The sequence below is a fragment of the Acipenser ruthenus genome, chromosome 23 (genome assembly GCF_902713425.1).
Source record: "Acipenser ruthenus chromosome 23, fAciRut3.2 maternal haplotype, whole genome shotgun sequence".
Lineage (NCBI taxonomy): Eukaryota > Metazoa > Chordata > Actinopteri > Acipenseriformes > Acipenseridae > Acipenser > Acipenser ruthenus.
Window position 1 is genome coordinate 23,174,685 of NC_081211.1, and position 23,632 is coordinate 23,198,316.

At 39.7% G+C, this 23,632-nt stretch overlaps 2 protein-coding genes across 3 annotated transcripts; one reads left to right on the forward strand and one right to left on the reverse strand.

Moving 5' to 3' along the window:
- Positions 1-358: 358 nt before the first annotated feature.
- On the reverse strand, positions 359-6,041 carry LOC117412794 (programmed cell death protein 4-like). 2 transcript variants are annotated; one of them, XM_058996859.1, is made up of 11 exons: positions 5,934-6,041; positions 4,724-4,966; positions 4,030-4,118; positions 3,815-3,928; positions 3,343-3,564; positions 2,911-3,008; positions 2,475-2,589; positions 2,060-2,167; positions 1,716-1,826; positions 1,411-1,554; positions 359-941 (listed from the first exon to the last, which is right to left on the reverse strand). In XM_058996859.1, exons 1-11 carry the CDS (start codon positions 5,971-5,973, stop codon positions 927-929), a joined length of 1,299 nt encoding a protein of 432 aa, XP_058852842.1. In that variant the 5' UTR covers positions 5,974-6,041; the 3' UTR covers positions 359-926. The 2 variants fall into 2 exon arrangements, with proteins under 2 accessions (XP_058852842.1, XP_058852841.1); XM_058996858.1 differs by having other exon boundaries at positions 4,724-4,990; positions 5,934-6,036.
- A 1,009-nt stretch (positions 6,042-7,050) lies between these two features.
- On the forward strand, positions 7,051-22,703 carry LOC117412757 (receptor expression-enhancing protein 2-like). The gene is made up of 8 exons (XM_034021319.3): positions 7,051-7,245; positions 12,957-13,029; positions 14,978-15,054; positions 15,529-15,649; positions 16,041-16,154; positions 16,520-16,712; positions 16,916-17,064; positions 17,833-22,703. Exons 1-8 carry the CDS (start codon positions 7,214-7,216, stop codon positions 17,905-17,907), a joined length of 834 nt encoding a protein of 277 aa, XP_033877210.1. The 5' UTR covers positions 7,051-7,213; the 3' UTR covers positions 17,908-22,703.
- Positions 22,704-23,632: the final 929 nt, after the last annotated feature.

Sequence of the window (23,632 nt, forward strand, 5' to 3'; positions counted from 1 at the left end):
TAATGCATTATCACCACATGATTCAGAACAAAAGCAATACTGTGGTTTCAACTCATGTTTATCGCACATTATTTAAGTACCAAAATGCTACTTTATTATCCCAGATAAGGGTATATTTAAGGAAGCTTTGTCTTAAGAATAAATTATCCTATTGAGATTAAAGTTAATACAGTCTAGGTGACCAGATTTTGCGAGTTGCCTACTTACCAGAACAAATGGGCATCTGTTACTTGCTCATTTTAGTACACAAATAGCAATACCTCCCTACACTTACCTTACAGTACTTGCTCAGAAACCATGTCAGGTTTTGTCATTTGGACAACAAAAAACAATGGAGGAATAAAAATAGAGCGGGCTATTTTTTGGTTTTACATATTGATCTTTATTGAATAGGACTTGTTTCCAAGACTAACAGGTAACATTTCAATATGAAGTAATGCCCAGAATGACAACAGCATATTTAATTTGATAAACAAAATCGGCTTCTAAAAAATACTGCGTGTTATTTGGCCCCAAACCATTCTAAACATAAATTGCCAACACTCTAAGCAGATTCTTAGTACTGGATCATCAAAAAAATGTAAAAAGTGTAAGGCTTGTTTTACCACATTCAAAATAATTATATTAACATTTCAAATACTGTCCCACATTGAACACACACCTTATGGAGATAACCTTACTCTGCAAACCACTGTGTACAACCAGGAGTGTGTAAATACCCTGAATGCCCTGCTACACAATGCAGAAATAGGATTTGTAGCTTTGCTTAGACATGCTAGCAGTTAGCTGTTAATACCCTTTAAGGAAACATACCCAATATACATCCAAAACAGACTGGAAATTCTTCAATTCTAATGAGGATGTCAAAGAGGTACATTTTCAAAAATAGACTGGACGTCCTGGTCTGTATAAAACAATTTTCCTCTTCAACTGTTATTCACCTTGGGAGAGGGGAGAGGGGAGGGGGAAAAAATAATAATAAAACAGCAGCATGTACTGTACAGTACACACATATACACACTGACCAGCAAATTGTACAAGAGTTAAAAACAAATATTAAGTTACTAAATCGGGAGGACCTCTATTCCGGTTGTCAAGATAATCTTTTATCCACTGAACTTCTCAGCTGTCACCAAGCTACTGCTACGGAAAAACCAAGTCTGGAAGATCTCTGCCTGGACTCAGAGTGTCCGACCAGTAGGGGGACGCTGAACCACGATCAAGTTAACTATTCCCATCCGAATTTTCCTCCCCAGCCCATGGTAGTGCTTCCCAGCCAAGACAGGCAACTCGGCATGACCAGGATTGGAACCCCTCACTCATACACAGTAGTGTATTTTAGTGAAAGGGAAAAACACCTGAATACTCTCCCCTAAATACAGGTTTAACCAAGTTCCACTAATAGTGTACCTGTTCTGTAGGGCAATGATCATGGAGCTGCTTGCTGATTACACCTTCCAGGTAACACAGTTCCACAAAACTCTCCAGAGCTGGGTAACAGTTTGGGATGTCCAGGTGAAGGTCTTGTGTCATTGAAAACACTCGCTTAAACCCCTACAAAAATAAATAGAATGATGTCACAAATAATTTTTGAAGTAACATACTGTTTTCTACATGTTACTTGAAAACCAAAATACTTTACATTGTACAATAGCAGTGTTCAAGGTAGTCCCATTTTTGATTAAACGTTACCCAATTAAACAAAAAAGCCTTACCTGGATCATTTGGTCAGCAGTGACAAGTCCAGATTCCCAGAAAGATTTCAGCAACTTCATTATCCTCTTGGGGCTCTCTCTATTCATTGACTCAACAGCTTTCACTACAGCCTTGAACCATTTAATGAGAAAAAATAAAAATTGTAAATTAACACAGCCCCTTACCAGAATGCTTCACACATCTAATGCTTAGAAACAGACCAGTAGCCACTCTTGTTGTGACTATGAACAGTAGTGTCTTAACATTTGCATTACAAATTAGTATGACAATGGTGCAGGCATTGCAAAATCTGTGACATGTGGGAATAGATAGTTTTGTGCAATGGTAGTTGGATTTACTGTACCTCATAGACAAGCTCATGGTGAAAATGTGGCACCTCCAGCTCACGCACACACCTCTCAGCCTCCTTTGCATCCTCAGAGAACAGATACTCTTCCAGCAGCAAGTTCATCTACAAATTAGATTTGAAATACTGAATTAATCGATAAGATCATTGGAGAAATTAGCTTCTAAGACATGTCCCAAAGGTATAAATAAAGATTCTGAAAAAGCCAATTCTGTTACACAATCTAGGGTCAGTCAAAATATGCAGATTCAATAAGAAACCAAGTCAAGTTAATAAATGTTTTGACTACAGCCTTCATCTTGTCTAGTTCTTGCTTAACCTCAGTGGTCAACACCTATTAGTGGAAAAAGGAGGGCGAGTTGAAAATAGCTGCCTTAAAGGATGCCTAGAAGTAACTGTTTAAACTGTGTACCTCTTTAACAAGCTCTTTGACAGGTCTCTGTCCTCCGCCTACCCCCCAAACATTGTCCAGACGCAACCGACCTCTCTTTATGCTGAGCAGCACAGCAGCCCGATTCAGCGTCACCCTACAACAGAGAAGAGAGGTTTATTTCACAATGAAAGCCCTGAATAAACCCAACCTTCTCATTCTCACTTAAAAACGTAGGCATTACTATAGTAGCAGGTAAAAAAACACACACACACACACACACACACACACACTAAACCAATAGGTCAATAAATAAATAAAGCCTTATGCATATCCACTTGCAGAAGTGTGCCCTAGATTTACTAAGTCACAATACTCTTTCACCAGTAGGCCTAGAATTGTTTGACTTGTACAGGATTTATTTAACACAAAGCCCTATAGGTAACTGATACATTTCAGCATGCATACGAAGACCTACCGAACATGATCACAATCCACTTTGCCTTTGTAACCTTCCAAGTAATCAGCAGGGAGCACGTGGTCAGCTATTGCACGAGCAATAAACTGGCCCAACATCTTTAAAAAAATATCAAACACACCTGTTAGAAAACCACTTGCACAACAATCAAAGGCATTATTGTGGAAATCTGCTAGTGTCAAATATTTCATGCACAAATAAGTATCGATAGACTGCACATTAACAAACCCCAAAACAGATTGCTTGAGCAATGAAGTATACCCAACTGACCCTGATTCCTAGGTTTTATTGTACATGTTTATATTTTTACTTGCCCAATGTTTCAATGAGAAAGCACTGAAAAGGCTTTGGTATAACTGTACAAAGGGGGCATAGAGGGTCACTAGGGTCTGCACCCATTAATGATGCTGAATTGCACGAGTCTGAGGTTACCTGCGGTGCCGCAGGCGTGTCCAGGATCAGTTCGGGCAGCTCTTCCAGCAGGGCATCGAAAGCGACTGCCACATCCCTGCTGGACAGACACTTCCCCACAAGGTTAGTGAGCAGACAGGAGGTTAGCTCCCGGTGGCTGGCCTTGCCATCCAGAGACAGGTTTACAGCCAGGAATGGGATCTCATACTTTCTCCTGCCAAGGGTTAGACCTTCCAGGAGAGCCTGAGAGTGAAAGATCAAACAGGGTTAGTAATGCTGATCTAATAACCATCATCAATAGCACTTTTTTGAGATAGTAAAAAGATTTGCTAATGAGACACATCTGTATATCATTGCCACTATTATTTCATAAGGCATGCCTATAAAAGTAAGTATAACGAACAATACTTAAGGTTAGAAAGTACTCTTCTATATACAACTCATTTTATTTTTAGACCACCTAGCTTCCTTTTATTTTCAAAATGTAACCTACCAGCACCTCATTGGTGTCTCCATGCTCGAAATACTCCTGTATAATAGGGGTCACTGTCTTGTTAAACTCTTCACCATCCAGTTCTAGGACAACCGTTTCATAAACAGTTTCCCCCTAGGAGGAAAATTAACCCAGGTTATACACATAGCTTTCAAATCCTGCACGGATGGTTTATTATAGGATTAATGTTAGAACATAACTCAGCTCCACATTACCTCTTGAGCATCTTCATCTTCATAGCTGGGGTCCTCAAGATCATAGACCTCTGGGGGTGCTCCCCAAACTCCTTTCCCTCCAGAACCCCCTTGAAACAGAGCAAACTGTATCATCAACCCTCATAAAGCAGTAATACAAGTAAAAACCTTGTTTCAAAGGAGAATACATTGGTTAGATCACCTGTCCTATCAAATACAGGTAGGGCAGATTTACTAAGTCATGCCGAGTTTAAGGGCTTGTTCTGCCCCAAACAGATTGTTAATGCCATCTTTCTTTTTTTAATATAGGACGTTTTAATTGAGTCATTCCACATCAAATGGACTCAATTTTGTAATCTTACCCACCTTACCGTCTTCAGATTCCTTTGATGTTGAATATGGAAGGACCTGGAAGTGTTTTAGGGAAGATTCATATTTTGGGATTCTTCCTAAAACACTTACAGATCCCTCCATATGCGATATCAAAAGGAGACAGGGACATGGGTACCATTTGGTCCATTTCATGTGGAATGACCCAATTGTTCAATTGACTAAAATCTAAACTTAACTAGTAGTGGATAATTAACAGTGTAGCGGACGGGGGTTGAGTGGAAATGCAAACACATAAAACTCCCTTTCCCTTGCTTAAAAATCACAGACTGGGTACAAGTTAGATGAGCTGTGGTCTTGAGAAGCAGGTTTGGCATCGCTGTACCTTTCTTGGGCAGTCCTCTGCTCTTCCCAGACCTACACTTCCTGTCAAACACCCGGATTGTGGGACTCCCAGGCCGAACAACAACAACGTCCACATTTTCCGAGAAGGACTCGCATCCAGAGTCCCGAGAAGAGGACTTTCGCTGTCTCCTCTTTGCCTTGGCTCGGAGCCGTGCCTCCTGCTGCTCTCGGTCCAGAGAGGGCAGCCAGTCTCTCTCCGGATCCACTATACGAGCCTTACGAGCTACGGGTAGAGACAGAAACAAATCTATTTCAGATAAAAAATAAAAAATAAATAGGGATGAGATTTATTATAATGATACTCCTTAGCAAAAATCTGAATCACCATCTAGAGGTGAAGTATATGGAGGCACAGTGTTGGTCTGTACATATAATCCGTACATATTAAAAATGTGCATACATGGTGGCTGTATGACATCGTGATTTATAGAATGATGGTAAGCCGAGTGCTTCTAAATGTGATAAGCCTCATGCATATTAATAGGTGTGTATTTTGATACATGTCCAAAAGCTGCACTGTTTGTAGTCCACCAAATGGTTCTTGAAGGATTAAATGGGATTTACAGTTGGTATGACTGCACACTCTAATCTTACAGTACTAGGTCATGTCATCTTTGTCTTTTAACAAAATAGTCTATTCAAAAACAATCGTATTACACTTCATGCAAATTAGTACATCAGGACCATAACACACATATTTATATGTATCGTAACCTATAGATCATGAATGATACCAATCGTGTTACACACGAGTCGCAGCGGAGAATGTCACATTACTGTATTTCATTAATTAAAGTTACATCACATTTGCACTACACAGAAAAAAATAAATAAATAAACGATTGAGCCGACGCTCTCACCTGCTCGACTCGAGAGGTATGTGAAGCACAGAGTATATGTAAAGAAAGACATGAATGATGCCGGGAGCACGCAGTAGAGGCTGTAAAACCCAACCGGTTGTTAGTACTGAGATATAGCATTTATTCTTTGGGGTTTCTTACCGGTAGCAGAAATACAGTACTGGTAATAAGAAACCCCAATAGCGCTCACAGTAGATTTTTTTCTGCTGGTTCTAATCACTTCGTAATGTCAAACCATTTTTTAAACAAAATGTTATACAGGTGTTTAATTCTGCCAACAAAAACAAATACATAGCAATTATTCAAAACTGAAAAATATAACATTATTACCACGCGCCACAGTATCGCATTGTTGAACTTCGGTTCCCATTTTGAATCGGATTTAAGATAATTTTTTTTTTTTCCCCCCACAATGGAAACAGTCCGGTACCAAAGCCAAAGTTTTAACAACGTGTCCTAGTACGTCATTTGCTGTTCTCATCACTGATTGGATGAAAACAGGTGGTGGGCGGTAATTAATTAATCAATTAATTTATTATTATTATTATTATTATTATTATTATTATTATTATTATTATTAGTGCAGTTCAACCCAACCCGCCCCGTGTTATTTCGGTAGATTCCAGTTCTATTAAATATGCGTGCTGAAATGTAATCATAAACTGCAGCTTATGCACATCGTGTCAGCAGCAATAGTACAGTTTATAACTGATTGATAGGTTTAAATCGTTGAATGAACACGCGGCAAAAACAGGGAACAGGGCAGGGAAGTTTCTTTTGATTATCCATAAACTCCCAAGCAAAAACACTCGCACAGAAAACCACATCTAAACCACGGATTATTTTAATGTTGCACATTGTATAAGGTTTATTCAATTCCCTTTATAATATGTAGCTCTATTCAAAGGTGATCATATAATTGTTGCATATAATAAAAATACTATCTGCAAAGTTATCTTCTTTTCACACCGTTTACCATGCGATATCTACTCCTTGTCTCCACCGTGTGGGCAATATAGAAATGACGTTAGTTCAAATCACAAACTTCTGGGATAGTGGTGCAGTTAAAGGGTAGGTCTGGATTGTGTGTTTATTCCGGGAGCCGCAGGATTCAAGTGAATACTTTTTAACAGCATACTTGATTTTAACGTATTTCCAGCCTCTTATGTTTGTATGTGTGTGCGCGCTTAACATATTACTGTAAAGAAATGCAGATTATAGTTTTTAAAATGTTCAAATAAATGTGAGTAAATTACCCATTTTGGTGGGGAAATAACACCCACCGTATTTATGAATCACATTTAATAATAATAATAATAATAATAATAATAATAATAATAATAATAATAATGTATTTATTTTCTAATATGCAATCTACTGTGACTGGAAGAACAGGTTTGACAGTTGTTTCCTGTCGGCAGATTCCAGCGCATTGAACTGCCCCTTTAATCGAGGAGGAGCTCGGTCATTTCGCCAGCCTCATTCACTACACAGACAGACAGAATGCAGCAGAATCACTATCTTTAACATACCCCCTTCAAATAATTAGAATAATACTGTTTGGGGGAGAAACTGGAAAAATAAAAAATAAAACTTACCAATTTAGCAAGATGGTGTCCTGGATCATCTCAAGATTAGTGGTGTAAGTATGCCAAATCTTATTTTTTGTTGCAATATCGGCTCGAATTTGTGTTTTTTTTTTTTTTTTTTTAATTGTTATATGTACTGTACAATATTGCGGCTAGCAATGTCATTCTAATCCATTTTAGCTATTTAGGGCATTAGGTTAATCATCGAGATAATTGTACTCAGTAATAATACTAATCGGTGCATTGTGTGATGTTGTTATTTTATTTTTTCAGTAAATAAAAAAAAAAAAAACATCTAATTTAAGAAATGTAGGAAAGGCAGATTGTAGAGAATTTATTCATGCATTCTGCCTAAAATAGGGCGCATGCGAAGCACACCTTGCTGATGGCTATTTACATTATTTGTTGTTGTACAGTATCATGATTATAACAGTGCCATGTCTTCAATAATAATTGCTGTTACAAAAACAAATAAATCTAAATACCCCAAACGTATACTATCCCGGTACTGTATTACATTGTGAAATATTATTCCAGACACATGCATTTTTTTTTCCTTTTACTGAATAATAGTCATTTGTATAAAATACAACACAATGATATTTTATTTAATGTTAAAAGATTTGATTCCTGGCATAAATGACTCCTTAAAATGCAGATTGGGTAAGGTCACAGAGGTAGTCTGCACATGCTCAGTGTGTAGCTATGTGTCACCCCTTTTGTCCACTGTCCTGATCACTTTAGGCAGAATGCAGGCTGCAGATATGCAGTTTTTTTTTTTTTTTTTTCAGGGTTAGCTTTTGTTTTTGACTTGCTTGATATCACAGTCCAAAGTCAGAGCACCACATCTGGCTCTAGGAATGTGTGTATTCTTTATGATTGGTCAGGTCAAGGAGGGATGCGTGATAGGAAATAGCAGGAACATTTCATTTTGGGAAGGATTCCTGCAAATCTGACAGCCTGTACTCTTGTGTGCAGTGAGACAGAGCTGGGGAAGGAGTTTTGCTTGACTGATTATGTACTCAAACATTATGAGTTAATATGCTAGATGTAACCAAGTTCTCAACACCAGAGGAGGGTTAATGTTCACTATTCGTTCTGTAGCTGTCCAATCCCCATACTGTGCTTTCTGCAACACAGCCAATATTCTGAGGGACTGCCCAGCTGCACCATGCTGACAGGAGCCTCTATTTGTAGATACTAATTAATTAGACCTTGCTGTACTAGCTAGGTTTTCTATTAACCTAAATAAACCTGCATATCAAAATCTGAATACACACTCAAAATAGGACTTTCATCTCGACTTGCAAAGTATGTGCAAATAAAATAGAAAGCCCTGTCGCTGATTAAAATGATTAGAAAGCCATTGTTTGGTTCACCACAGTACACAGGACTGTAATTCACAAATCAAAGAGTGCCTCAACCTTTCTGACAGGCCACCTTCCCAAAGTAAGTTCAGTCTGGGTTATGATCGCTCAAGGCACTGCATTCTTCTGAGCTCACATCAGATTATATAGATTAGCAAACTGTACGTCTCATTTTTACAAACGGACGGGGGGGGGGGGGGGGGGGGGCTTTTACAGTAGCCATAGCTCAACACACACAGATGCCATTTTCTCCCTAAGGAGTGCCAACCAAGGGTTGAAATCCTGGTCACTTATTAACTCTAGCAGTATTATCACTGCTCTCCCTTTTCTTCTGTTGAAGATCTTTTGGTCCTTTCCTTCTTTTTTCCTTTTACTGGGATATTCAGTTATTTTAAGGACCGGAGCTCCAACTCCCTCCAATGTTCTAGCTGGCTTCAGACCATGTGCCCTCCAGCAAAAGTACCAGGATGTAGCAGTTTAACTATAGTGCTGTATTTGAATCATTTGCATAGCCTGAATTAATTTAAGGGAAGAACCAAAACAATGTCGATAAAGCTAACAAAATAAATATGTACATTTAAAATAAATTAAGTAAAAAATAATTAACAATAATGGCTCAATGTCTGCAATGTTAATCCAATGTTAGAAGTCCTACAGGACTGGCAGTGTATACTGTATCGATACAAAAATAAAATAAAAATTCAATTTTGTTTAAACTTGGTTGGGTTATTCTTTACTCCAGGTCTTGGGGTATATATGACGTTTTACATCAGGATTGGATGTAGGTCATAGTGATTTTTAATTTGTAATACATTTTAGATGAGTAATGAACAAGTTGTACAGAAAATCATATATCACATCACAATGTGTGTTGACAGTAAAGCTTCTCATGCTAGTTGCACAGGCTTGCTGAATTTACAATTCAATCCCCTCTGGGGATTTTCACCAGACAGATACACATACAGTATCACAAAGGCTTTTTTTACATGAATATATTTTAGCTCCCCCTTTTTTTTAGATATCTTGGCACATCTTTTAAATAATGCATAACGTGAAGTCTTTGTTTTTCAGGTCTGTATTTTTTTGGGTAGAGTCAGCGGGAGAAAACAAGACTGGAAATCTTTAGGAAAATGTCACAGCAGCTGTCATTGATACAATCTGTTTGCCGCTATGCTCTCAGTGATTGTCATCATGTTCCATTTGGATATCCTTTGTGATGTTTCACTTGGAGAGAAAGTTGTTGCATTTCCATAAGCAGCACGTTAGCACATACCACCTCTGAGATCAGGTGTTTTTACAGTGATTGCTTTAGAGTCTACGTGCATCTCTGACTGCGATTCACATTTCTGGAAGTAAAGAGGAATCCCCGGGACTGAATACCACAAACATACTGGGTTCTCAAAGATTATTTTACTCCAGATCAGCATGCACAAACCCAATGAAGTTACCAAACTAGAAATGTGCCGTTCTGACTTCTTCAGGTGCGGCACCCAAGCTGAGGGAACACAAAGCCACTTTCTGGCTTGGAACTTGGTTTCAGGAGACTAGGTTTCAGGCCACTGCATGGTACACCAGGGGAGACTTGGGGTTTGATACAGCAAAGTTGCCTCAAATGAGGTCTCCTGGAACCAGGTTTCAAGCCGCTGCTTCTAAAAAAGTGGCTTTGTGTTCCTTCAGCTTTAGACTCCCCTGATATTCTGTGTGCTACAGTGTGAGTGAGCCATTTCCAGTTGCTGTTAATACTTTACAACTTAGGCTATATTTTAAATAAACCCAAGCAGCTAATGGTAAGCATAGAACTGAAAATTCTTTCAAGGTTTATTTTTACTGTTTTTGCCAGTTTTTCAGCATTTTGTAATCTAAAGCTATTCAAAGTTTCAGACAGGCAATTGTAGAAAAATAAAATAAAATAAAAAACCCTGGAAAAAAAATAAAAAACATGTCAATCTTCATCCATTGGCAGTTACCAGTCATACTGAAGCCAGGTACATTTAAAACTACCACCTGCTCCCCAAGCTGCACCACATTTTCAACGTCGCTTGGGGGATTGGCAGTCGAATTGCCTCCCTGCCTATACACCAATATTTCCAGGCAGCACCAAATGACCCGAAAGGGAAGGCCAGTTGCCTCATCATTGGAAACGAGAATTTGTTCTCAATTGACTCATCTGGATAAATAAAGGCTTTGATTAATTGATCGATTGTCAAACCAAACAATTCAAAAGTTCTGTCATACATACTTGATCAACTGCTTTTATTCTTCATAGTAAACTGCTGTTTGAAATCACAGATCTTAATGGGACCCTTATACCTGTGAAAGGGGGTAGCATCATTGGTTACTCATGGTGTAATCACAATAAAAGACTTGAAATATGCAAAAAAACATTTTGTAGAAAACAAGACGTGCAACTGCACAAGGGAGAAAGGCCATCTGATCGGTACCCTTTAAGCTGCCAGTAACTTCAGCAGTCTTTGAACTTCCTCACCCTGTACTGTACTTGGACTGATCGACAGCTGATGTCATTTCAGCTTCACTAAACTCTCAGAGACGTGACCTCTATAGCAACAAACAGTCTGTTATTTTCAGTGTCCGTCTGTCTCGTTAGATCAGCAAAATACAACAATCAGAGTCCGATCCCGCCCTCCGCTGTGGCTGTGTGGAGAAGGGCTGAGAAGAATGGTGCAGTGTGCATGAACCAGAATGGTAATCCTTCAATTGAGCTGGCACTGGGGATGACTAACGGGGGGGTTCAAATGGGCTGCTGCCAGCTCTGTCCTCCCCCGTGCTGCCCGAGAAACAGCACAACAATACATTGAATTAGTAATTAGAGTTTTAATAGCAACTATGACGTTCATAAACTATGAAGTTCATTGCTAGAAGCAGAGCATGGTATTCTGTATTGGGTAGGCTGTAGGCTGTGTTACTGTGGCATACAGTACATTTTACTTCTCAAGAGGTGGAATGAGTCACCCAGTTGCTTGACAAACAACAGCTGCTGAAGTGTATATATATTTTTTAATGTATTTATTTATTTATTTATTTTTAATTTAGAGTGACCAATTATTATTTTTTTATTTATTTTCCCCCAAATTTGGAATGTCCAATTATGTTTTTTCTCCTCACCGCAGCGAGTCCTCACACAGCACAGACGTTCCGAGGGCATGTGAGCGTCGTCCGATCTCACAAGCCTGAAGCCAGAATCGCTTTTACGCTGAGCAATCCAGAGCAGAGGTGGGCAGACTACCGATCCCGGAGAACAGAGACCAGCCCTGCTTTTTATCCACTCTGAATGTGCTCGGTGTCTGGCCAGTAGGGTTCGCTGTTCCACGATGAAGAGAAGCAATCCCTGCCGGTTTCCTATCCCCCACCCCAGGAGCGTCAGAGCCAGTGTGACGCCCCCTTCGGAGTCCCCAGCAAAGCTCGGCCTCTTTGCACAGCCCGGACGCGAACTGGCGCCTACAAAGCTGTGTGACTCATCCTGCGCTCCCCGCGGCAGCTCTTTAACTTGATGAGCCACTCGGGGACCCCTAAATGTATTTATTTTAAGGAGTCATATTTTCACTGCTAACTGTATGTTAAATTTGTAGAAGAGACTGAAGCTAGTCTAGTTTGGCTCTTTTTGTAGCTCTGACATTAAAAAAGAAAAAAGACTGAGCAATTTTATACTGTGTATGTGTACATTCCCTTATTTTTGCAGTTTTTGCACAATATTTTTGCAGTTTTCCCATGATTTTATACTATGCATTTACCATAGTTTACCTTAATTTGCCATGTTTATTAATGTGCTTTACAAAGTTATGCTTTCTTATCACTGAAACACCAGTTTGCTAGGATGAATGGAAGTCGTTTCATTGGGGCGTTCAATGAACTTGTTTTGTTAAATGAACGGAGGTCCTGTGTGTGTGTGAGTATTTGGACCAGTCTTACAGAGCTGGTTGTACAGTATGCTGGTATTTCTTTCTTTTTTATGCTTTGAATGAAGGTTTCTCTGCTTGTTTAGTTATTGGCAGAACAAGTGTGGAGGTTTTATTCTGCTGCCCTTTCTTAGTGAAATGAGCTTTGTGAGTAAAGAGAGCCGCACTTGTTCCTTACAAGCGCCTCCTTCAGGTAGGCGTTAGACTGATTACGTGACAGGAAGAGCCTTTGGGGCTGTACCAGACCAACCTTAATGATGTGGTAATGCTTTAACACATTTGCTGTCAAAGAAGCAGTTAGCCTTCGTGTTACTGTATATTGATTTAATTTTCATCCAATTACCAAAAGACTTTTGAGCATTCAGTATTCAAATGTTACTCCTAAGATATTTCATTTTGAGTCATACAGTAGGAAGTTTGGCCATTTACCAAACTATTAATAAGTGCTAAAATGTCCTCACTGTCACGTTATTTGTTTTACAGGCTAATATTTGGGACACTGTACCCAGCCTACTCTTCATACAAGGCAGTAAAAACGAAGAATGTTAAAGAATACGTAAGTACATTGCCTTTATTATCCAGAATAAAACTACAGTGTGCTTTCAGCATTCAGTTTTGTAATAGATGCACGTTTCTGAATTGTCTGGATTCCAATGCTGCAGAAACATCTAGGCTTCCAGGGACATCTACACACAGACCTAATCCCAACCACAGTTTTAACCTTTAACCCTAAAGTCATTGGCAGTGTCCCCCAGCTGGACAATGGAAACACAATTCTCTGTGACAGATGTGTGGATATTGAGGACCAATCACTACCCTGTGCATACTCAAAGTTACATATTTTTACCATCTGGGCACCAACTGCGAGTTAATAAATTCACGGGGCAGGAGCAATGGCTGAGTGGAGAATGGATTGCTGGAGTTCCCTCTCTGGCTCAGAGAATGCAATAGAAAATTGGAATGACTGAATATTTGGCATGGGTGTTCCCCTCTGGCTTGCTGAGAACCACCCTCGCTGACGTTTTCATGGGCTCTACTTTGTTTTCCATCACATGGTGCCCTCTTTGTCCCCAGTTAAATAAAAAATGAAAGTCGGTTGGAGATCAAATCAAAAGATCTAGCTTTAAATTCCAACACCCTTTAGTGTTTGCATGTAATCAGCCCTGAAAGATTCTAACTGATTGTGCCCAGGCAGGAAAGACTGATAGAAACTACCTTAGCAACCGTTGCCATAGAGACCAGGAAATCCTGGGAACAGGTCCATTGGAGGTAGTGTCAGGGAAGTGGAACAGAGCTACACTGCTGTTGCTGCTGGAACCATTTTGTGAAACATACTAAAACTGCAAACTGTGTCCTTACTGCATAATAACACAGAGATGCAGTAGTGATCTCAGGAAAACAGCAGAAGAACTGTATTGAAAAAATACAAAATACATACCCAAAAATATAAAAAAATACAGCAACAAAACAGCGTTTTTCATGTCTTGTTTGTTTTCACCCCAGTCACATTCCTGACCATCAGTCCTTGATATGGAGATTTATGACTACAAATTTCTGTTTGAGTGTTTACCTGCCTGCCTTCAGCAGCGCAGTGGCATGCTGAGTGTTTCTAGAGCTGCTGTTAATTATGTTTCCCCCCCCCCTGAGCTTTCCGAGCACAAACACATCCAAATTTTCCTACTTTCCTTCCTCCGCTTATTTAGTCACATTTTATAAGCTCGGAGTCATTCAGACTGAAACCTAGGAGTACTGCAACTAATGTAACATTTAATGTGGCATTTTCTGATCAGGGTGTGGAGGAAATCTCAGTTTGACTCTCCCTTGAAGGTATTTGCCCCAGGTAAAATCCCAATCGGATAAACTGATGTGCAAGAAAACCCCTTCCTTATAACAATCTGTACATGTGTATACACATTTTAAAAACAATCAAATACTATGTAAAGAGTAACACACTTTCATAGAGACAGCTCTTCCATGTATGTGTACATATTCTGCAGGCTTGCATGCAAGATTTCCATTACACGAGAGTAGATGTTAAAACTTCATGCTGATTTGAACTCGGCTCTCGCCAAGATAAGCACCAACTAAGACGTAGCTTTACAGTAAACTAATGTGATCCATATGCGTCTCCATCCATTTACGTTTCCTTCCATATGATGATGTAGATATCCTTCTGTCTGGTGTTAATGGCTGAAGTGTAATGCTGGCTCCAGGGATCAGCTTATTTATACACCATATATACACCATATATACACCAGTGGTATAAATATCAGCCATAATGTTTTAATTGCACATTCCCTACTCATGAACCCAGGAATTTCTTCATGTCAGACCTTTGCACAAACCGCTAGACCATACCGCATGACTCATTAGAATAGAGCTGTTGACCTGTTTTTCAGCTCATTTTCCAGGATTGTATTTTGTTGTGGCATCTTGTATTTATTCCTCCCTCTGCCCCTGCTGGTCCCGCCTCAGTCTGGGTCTGAATCTCGTTTCTTTTCCAGGTGAAGTGGATGATGTACTGGATAGTCTTTGCATTTTTCACAACAGCGGAAACGCTCACAGATATCATTCTTTCTTGGTGAGTATTTCAATTTTTAGATTGATTCGATCTACATGAACTCCTGTAACAATAAAAAAAAAAGTTTTACTGTTAAAAGGCTTTTCTCTCTTAATAACGCTGTCCATCATATTATAGAAAAACTACGTTATTTTGACAGGCAAGTGGATTGGGCAAGTCCCCAGGGTTCTAATGACTTTTACTTGTGCTCAGCTGAAACAGTCAGTGCTTACCAAGGTGACAGGAGCTGGCTGTGCCCATAAGGAACAGAAGATTAGAAAAAACAGCTGTGATACAGGCAACAGCCTAGACCTCCAGATAGATTGCTTATTTAGTCTTTATTTAAAAGGTTTGTTTCAGGATTGGTGCATTGAGTCACAGAATCTGTAAGCAACACCTGCTGGAGGACTTCTGAGAGTTAACCGGCTTTGATCACCATGTGAGCTTCAGTCTTACTTTGTTAAGGAACACAACAAAGCATATTTCCTCCCTCAGGTTTCCATTTTATTTTGAACTGAAGATTGCCTTTGTCATCTGGCTGTTGTCCCCCTACACAAAAGGCTCCAGTGTGCTCTACCGGAAGTTTGTCCACCCAACGCTGTCCAAGAAGGAAAAGGTACTTGTCTGCTCTGTACAGGTTTGCACAGGTGGAGACTCTACCAGCGGGAAAAAAACCCCTTACTGTGACCAACATCCCTAGTGTCTTATACATCGCGTCTTCATGCATACATGGTCATTAATACCAGCATTCGATGTGGCCCACAAAAAAGAAACATCTATGCAATCTAGTTGGCACTGGAGCCAAAACTAGCCTGCTTCCTTCAAAGCCCCTGTGTGTGGGTGATTAGCCTGAGCAGAGAAAGCCAATTAAACCCAATGTAGTGCTTCTTCTGCCAGCTCAGTATTAGGCAGCAGTGGGGATACCTTCTGTACCTTATTGCAGTGGTTCAGTTGTGACACTGTGTTCCTTTGCGTCGCTTGTTGTTTTTTTTTTATTGTATTTGAAGGAGATTGATGAGTACATTACCCAGGCCAGGGACCGGAGCTATGAGACTATGATGACGTTTGGAAAGAGGGGACTCAATCTAGCAGCCAATGCCGCTGTCACTGCAGCTGCCAAGGTGAGCAGGGATCAGATGCTTTTATTCTTTTACTCTTCTCACAATGGGTTTTGATAAACTATTCAGTATTGCTGTTGCAGTACAGTATTCCAGCATCAGAAGTAAGCCACTGATAAAAAAAATGTCAACATTTCTTTTGGTATTATTGAAGATGAATTCATATCTGTCCATAGAAATGTTTGTAACATGCATGTGCACAATCTCAGCTGTACTGGCAAAACGTTGACTGCTCGCCAGATTGTCAGTTTGGTGGAAAAGCTAATCATGCTCCTTTAACACCTGACACAGCTTGCCCTCCGAAGGCCCTTGTCTCTCTGTGAGGCTGTGTAATGGGGTGTGATGGGGTTGTGATGCTTTCGATACAGGGTCAGGGCGTCCTCTCAGACAAGCTGCGCAGTTTCAGCATGCAGGACCTGACGCTGATCCACGACGAGGAGACGGTGCACCTGCGCAGCTCGGACCCGCGCAGCTCAGACCCACCCATGCACACGTCCACCAGCAGCCTGCTGGAGACCATGGCCGACTCCAGAGGGGGGGGCAGCGCAGGCCGAGAGAAAGGTACAGAGCACACCATTCCCAAGCATGATGAGACTGGCAGCACTGCGGATTAGGGTCGTTTTGAGAGACCTGGGTTTGAATGCCTGATAGCAGAGCAGGGTACAAGCAGGGCCCCTGTGAAAATGACATGTGTAAAAAAATCCCAGCCCATTCAGACCAGACATCTCATTATTATGAATGTACTCATTCCTTTTGTCTTCCAGCCCAACCAGAGGAGCTACATCACAGTCAGAAGCTGGACGGGGACCAATCAGACACGAGGACAGAGCAGTCTGATGAGGACGCTGCGGACAGAGCCCCGAAACGCACACAGAGCGTGAAGACGGTGAAGAAAACCACAACGAAAACAGAGGTACTGAATATGCAGGCAGGGAGGAGTCCCCTGCAAACCACATCAAATATCTACAATGTGTACACCAATTTACAAAGTACAGGCTGTGAGCAAAAGCATTGCAGTAAACCTTACCTGGTAGATATCACTATCATTTCGTTGGTCTCAGATTTTCCTGTATATAAAACGCTTGCATTATGGTAAAGATGACTTCGATTTTTTGAATGGTAGTTTATTTAAAGCTGTTGGAGAAGGATAGTTATTGAACGCTCCCTGCTTGATTCTTCAAAACTGTACTTCCACTCAACTTTCTAAAGTCGCATAAAGGAATTAAGTTGCCTTTGAAAGAATGTCAGTCAAAGGAAAAGCAGTGATTGGTACTCAAATGTGAGCCAGTGCGTCGAGCGAGTTTGACTGCTTTAAAAGAAAATACTGTTAAAATCAAATGCAACATTAAACATAAAGTGTGCCACTTTCATAAAGGAAATCTACAGTGATGCTAATACATATTCAATAAGATTTACTGGACATATTTTGTTAGCTATACGCATTTTAATGTGCAGTGATTTTGGCCTGTCACACAAAACCTTTAATAAAGGGTTGGTTTTGTATTTTCAGTGAAAGCTCAGAGTTTTGAGATGTGTGCTGTGTGTTGATATTCTCTCTGAGGAATGCAGACTTGGAGACCTGCCTTCTTGGAATAATTAAGCAGGGAAATGCGTACAAAATCCAGGCTGTAACAATCAGCTCTTGTCTGCCTTTAAGTGTCTTCTCTGTTGATGCTTTCAGCCTCAGACAAAAACCGTGAAGAGGCAGCCAAAGAAAAAGACAACAACGGCACCCAGCAGCAACGAAACGGCGTGAGGTCCTTGGAGAGCGCGAGGGGGCTGTCCGCCTGTCCGCCTGTCTGTCTGTCTACCTGCCTTCCGCACGCCCACACACATACACACTGCTGAACTACCCCGGCTTCCAGAGGGGCTGAGATCACACCACTGTTGAGATGACCCGGGGGTACTGGATGCTGCAGCAAGCACAAGAGAAGCTGGAGGTGGTTTACAAAACAGTTTGGTAATTTGCTTTGAGTTCCGGATCTTGTCCGGGATTCATTTGAGAACTATTAACGACCCCTTGTTTTAAAGTTAGGGCCCTCAACAAAGGAAAGTGAGCTTCTTACCAGAAAGTGCTTAGCATGCTGCCATTATTTGAGGGCCTCATCTTTTGGCTATAAAATGAATACATGTTTTGTGTAAATTTAAGCAACATAACGTAAGCAAAAATGAGGGTACATTTTAGGTTTTTAGTTGAAAAAAGGGAGTATGTTTACTCAGTAGAGTGGTATTACATACAATTATATTTTTAGTTTGGGAAATAAGTTAATGTAATAAATTAAAATCAATTTTGTTTATATATCTAGTAGTATAGGGCATAACTTATATCCAAAGTGGGCCTTAAGTTTGAAAAATCAGGCTGAACAAACCGTAGAAATATCGTATTTAATCCAACTACGCTGTGTTGTTATAAATCAATGTGACATGAGGCATAAATGCGCAGCGGAAATATAATAACCCAATATATATGCATTGTTAGTGGAATAAAGAAACCCACGGCTACAGCAAAATGTTAATATCAGATTGATATTGTTTACTGTGAAGCAGTTTAGCAAATTGTAACCAGGCACAGCTGTCAGCTAGGATTTTGTTTTTAATGATAGAGAAACCTACCTATAATTTAGAAAATGTTTTCTGGGTTATTTCATATTTGCAAACAAACATCGTTTGGTCTGCTTTCCTGATAATCATTCATCAGTCACGGAAATTGACTTTATTTATACAAGTACTATATATTATATTTGTATATATGCTGTATATGTATATGTACAATCATGCCCTGCATATACTGTGTGTACCATGTGTACTAGTTATGTGTCTTTATATATATATATATATATAGCATATACAGTATACACAGGCAGCTAGATAGAATATACAATCATGTAAATGTATGTAGATGCAGCAACATATATATACAGTATATATACTCTATATGGTCATTCATTTGAGAAGTCTTCTGTTGTAAATGTCTATTTAGTCCTGTTACAAAATAATTATTTTGTTAATATCGGTATAGTTTCAATCCAATGTACTTCGATATGCTGTAGTGAACGGTTTATATTATTAGTGTAAGGAAAAGCAATGGATGTGGCGTCAGAGTAAAAGGCAGATCATGACAGAAGGAGATAAGAAGAAATACCACAAAGCAAATGAGTGAAAAAGAAACATATTGATTCGTTTGTTTGAAAAGAACAAAAAGACATATCGGTTGAAACATCAGTTGGGTTTCCTCCGCTGTACTTCCTGCATTGCTGCACTTCAGATACCTGGAGCGCAATCCGTTTTTATTGAGGATTCAGATTTTCACTTGGGAGTGAAGATAGCTGAGAGGGATGAGAGCGTTCAGATCTTCACTAAGTTTCCAACTTGTGTTTTTGTGTGTTTTGATGAAATATCACTCAAAACTGTGTTCCTCCCAAGTCTTTCTCCTACCCTAGAGTACTGGTTCTTAAACTTTTTTGGACCTCTTGTCTGTGGAACTTGACGCCTCCCCCCCACCCCCCACTTTGCTTTAAGTAAATACACATTGGTTAAGATGTGCGTGGCCCCCCAGGATACATTGTGCGCTCCCCAGTTTGCGAACCATAGCCCTAGAGTACTCCAGCTGAAATACCTGAATCATACTTTCTGCATTCAGATCTCTTTTTCAGAGATGACACCAATCTGTTGCTCTTTCAGTTTACGAAAATCCTTGCTTTCATTCCTAAAAGGGGGCAGAGATAGCATTGAGGGTAAATAGTAAGAAGTATTGAAGGTGTGGAGGCAAGTGAATACGCAGTTAGTACTAGGAAAAGACAATAAGGGTACAAAGGTGATTAAAGGAGGGCTCATGTGGAGACAAGGACAAAAGAATGTGAGGAATCTGAAGCAAGGATTACATCTAGTCGACTTTCGTGAGCAAAAAATACAACCAGGTATCTGGTAATGGTCTGACTGCCAGTGAGGAGCAGTGGAAATAGCAAACAAGCACTTCTCTAAACCCTGCTCTGCTCCATACAACCAGTTGCTACCAACAAGTTGGATCGGTCTGAGCCCTGCTTAACTGGGGTTATTTAACTCCGAGATATCATAGTATTGCTCCAGATACACCTCGTGGCATACACATTGCATTGCAAGGATTTTCAGGTTTTTTTTCCTCATATCTTATAGCACTTGCTTTGGCGATATTTTTCCTGTGTATAGTTTACGAACCAAATTTTGCCTGACAACCACAGGCATGACTATCAGAGAGTCATATCTAAACCTGATCCCTGCCCTAGTGTTGCATTCGATTAAATTACTAAAGCTTGTTGTACTGTACGGTGCCAATTCAAAGTCAAAAACACTCTGAACAGTCAAAACGTCCAATTACGCAACATTAACACAATCCGCTGATACACTAAATGAGTTATACCATGAAAATATAACAGTTTGTTACATTGGATAAGTCATCGATATCAGAATATATGGCAGGCACAAGACTGTGTGTTAGGATATACCCATCACCACATTTCCATTAGATTGATATTGATGACCTACCAGTGTACCAAGCAAGCACGTTCCTAGAAATGCCCTTCTATAATACACACCTTAAAAGGGATATCCACTCTGAGTAACAATCCCTGCCTTTGCTGGTTGTAAACTTTCCAGAGTATAAGAGAGCTTTTGTTCAGGTGGTATTACCTGTGAGGGGGATGGTGGTTGAGGGGGAGAAGGGTTATGGATATTAGAATGATATTAATGTCATATATGAGAAACAAGTAGAAAAACAAGTAGAAGCATGTTTATGGAATATGTAAGGGGGTGAACGCTGTATATACATTGAAGTGCAGTTTTCTTAATATAAAAAAATTGTTGAAATTATAACTAAAATACATGAGGGAGTACTGTATTCTTTAGGAGATGCATTGTTTTATGTTTACATTGACTATAATAAGTTCTTACACTAACGTCAGTATTATTTGATTTTCATCAAAACTTTGACTTAACTTGAGTTACAAGAGTTTATTTTGAAATTACTACCAGTGTAGTGTCTTTTCAGCGTTTTATTTATTTGAGTATATGGAAAAACAATTCCACGATCTTACCAGCAGGTGGCACATTTATCCAAGTTTTTGTTTCACACCGCAGGGGACTGTTCTGTTGCTATAGTAACTAGGAATTGTTGCGAGATCTTTCAAAGCTCCGGTGAATCATTACATCTCAGTATAAGGGCGACTTATTAAAAGCCGTACAGCAATCAACGAAAAAGCACCTACAATTGCATGGACATATCATTTGATTACAGCATTCTAAAACACATACATGTCTTAATACAGGTTGAACTGGCCATTTCTCTGTCTGGATGCATTTTTTTTCCTGCTGTATTTTAGGTTCAGTTTCCTAATGATAGGCTTCTAGGCAGGGGTTGGGTTGTGTGCATTAAAACCTTAAAATGCTATAGGGTGATTCTGAAGTCGATTATTTACCGCATGTATCCCTTCATTATCAGTACTGGAGGTAATTGTACAGTTGACCCTCTCTTTTATGGTATATGCAAGAGGATCTGTCACCCAAAGTGCAAAACAGTAAGCCACTCTTATCCCACGACGGAGAGAGTCAGCTGTAAAGAGAACGCAATAGAATGTTCTTCCCCCTGTCTTTAGAGTTGTTGTCAGTTGGTAGTCTACCATGCATGAGACAACAGCTATGGCAAAATAAGGTGTTCTAAACTCTGCTATATTGATTGCCAGAGAGTGGCTTCATCATTATATATATATAGACACATATATATATATATATATATCTATATATTCTTATTTTTTATTTTCAAATTGAAACACACTGCAACGTAAAGTCACTTTTTAATATAAAGACCACTCCTGTATTCAGTATTAAGGCCACCATCAAGTCTTCAAAGAAGACGAATACATTGGGACAGAGCTAGTAACCATATCTAAAGGAGTGCTGTTGTATTCATGTATTTGCACTTTATTATTATTATTCGTTTATTTAGCAGACGCCTTTATCCAAGGCGACTTACAGAGACTAGGGTGTGTGAATCAGCTGCAGTGTCACTTACAACTACGTCTCACCCGAAAGACGGAGCACAAGGAGGTTAAGTGATTTGCTCAGGGTCACACAATGAATCAGTGGCTAAGGTGGGATATGAACTGGGGACCACCTGGTTACAAGCCTGTTTCTTTAACCACTGGACCACACAGCCTCCTTTATATGCTCCTCTATCTTTTAGATTAGTTACTCGGCAGGCAATGTAAGCCTGGACACGTAAGTAATACATACAATGAACCTTTAAATAATAATAGGGCACAGTGTTAAAATACACATGAATTAAAGCCTTTTCACGTGTAGAAAAAAATAGATCACTTCAGCGCCTCATATGATTCATTTTTTAATGTTTTTTTTTTTTTTTTCAATATTGTTTTTGTGTCACCGGTGAGATTTCTGATGTTATTATTTTACAAAGAACTGCCTATTTTAATTGTTTAAAAATGTTTTACAAAAAAAAAGAAAAAAAGAGTGGAAATATAAGTCTGAAATGTACAAAAAAGGGATGTATTAAAAATTGAAACCCTTTCTTGGTCTGTGATTTCTTGTCATTTCTTAAAGTAAAAGAAATGGAACACTGTCAGGCACATTTAATCCAGCCTCCCCTATTTTTTATCATTGTCTCTGACCACAAGAGGGCACCATACACCACAGTATATAAACAACATGCCCAGGAAGCTTGGAACAGCACAGAACAAATAATCATGTTTCTCTGGTCGATACAACTTTCTAACTGCATTCAGTGTTATGGATTACTGTTTGTATTGATTGAGGCCGTTTACAGTCCTCTGCAACCACCATCTTCCCCTATGAGTTGCAGTGGTGTGTGGGTACTATTAAATATTGTACTATCCAGTGCATTGTTGGAGCTGTTAGGCTACTGTGATGTCATTTTATCAGTATTGTTGCTGTGTTACTGACTATATAAGCAGCAATTCCACCAGTGAAGGAATTTGACTCATTTTTCTTATCGCTAACAGACGGCACAAACTGTCTAATTATCGTAATTGAAGGAAAGTAATTTATTACAAGACAGACTAAATGGGGGAAGCAATGGATAAGATGGACTTAAGTTTAAATATTCATATTAGCCCCATTCAAAGCTTTTCAAATAACAGTCTCAATGCCTGATATCGTGTCTATTGTCTGGTTTTATCGCTTAGACGGTGTTTAGTGCTCGTTAAGTCTAATCGCTCCAGCTCCCAGGATGAGTTTTGGAACAGCAGCTCACTACGCTAGGTGTCCAGTGGCATCACTGGACTCCCCCAGGAACTTCTTAAAATTGACAAACCACACACATGTACCTGTAGCCTGTAGCACACCTGTAGCACATCTGTTGCTTGTCACAATGTGTAGAACACGTCTAGAAGCTTGATCTGTCATGACCTGCTTGCATCCGCAGTTCTGCTTGACAGTGCTGGTTATCTGCAGATTTCAGGAACACCCAGGAG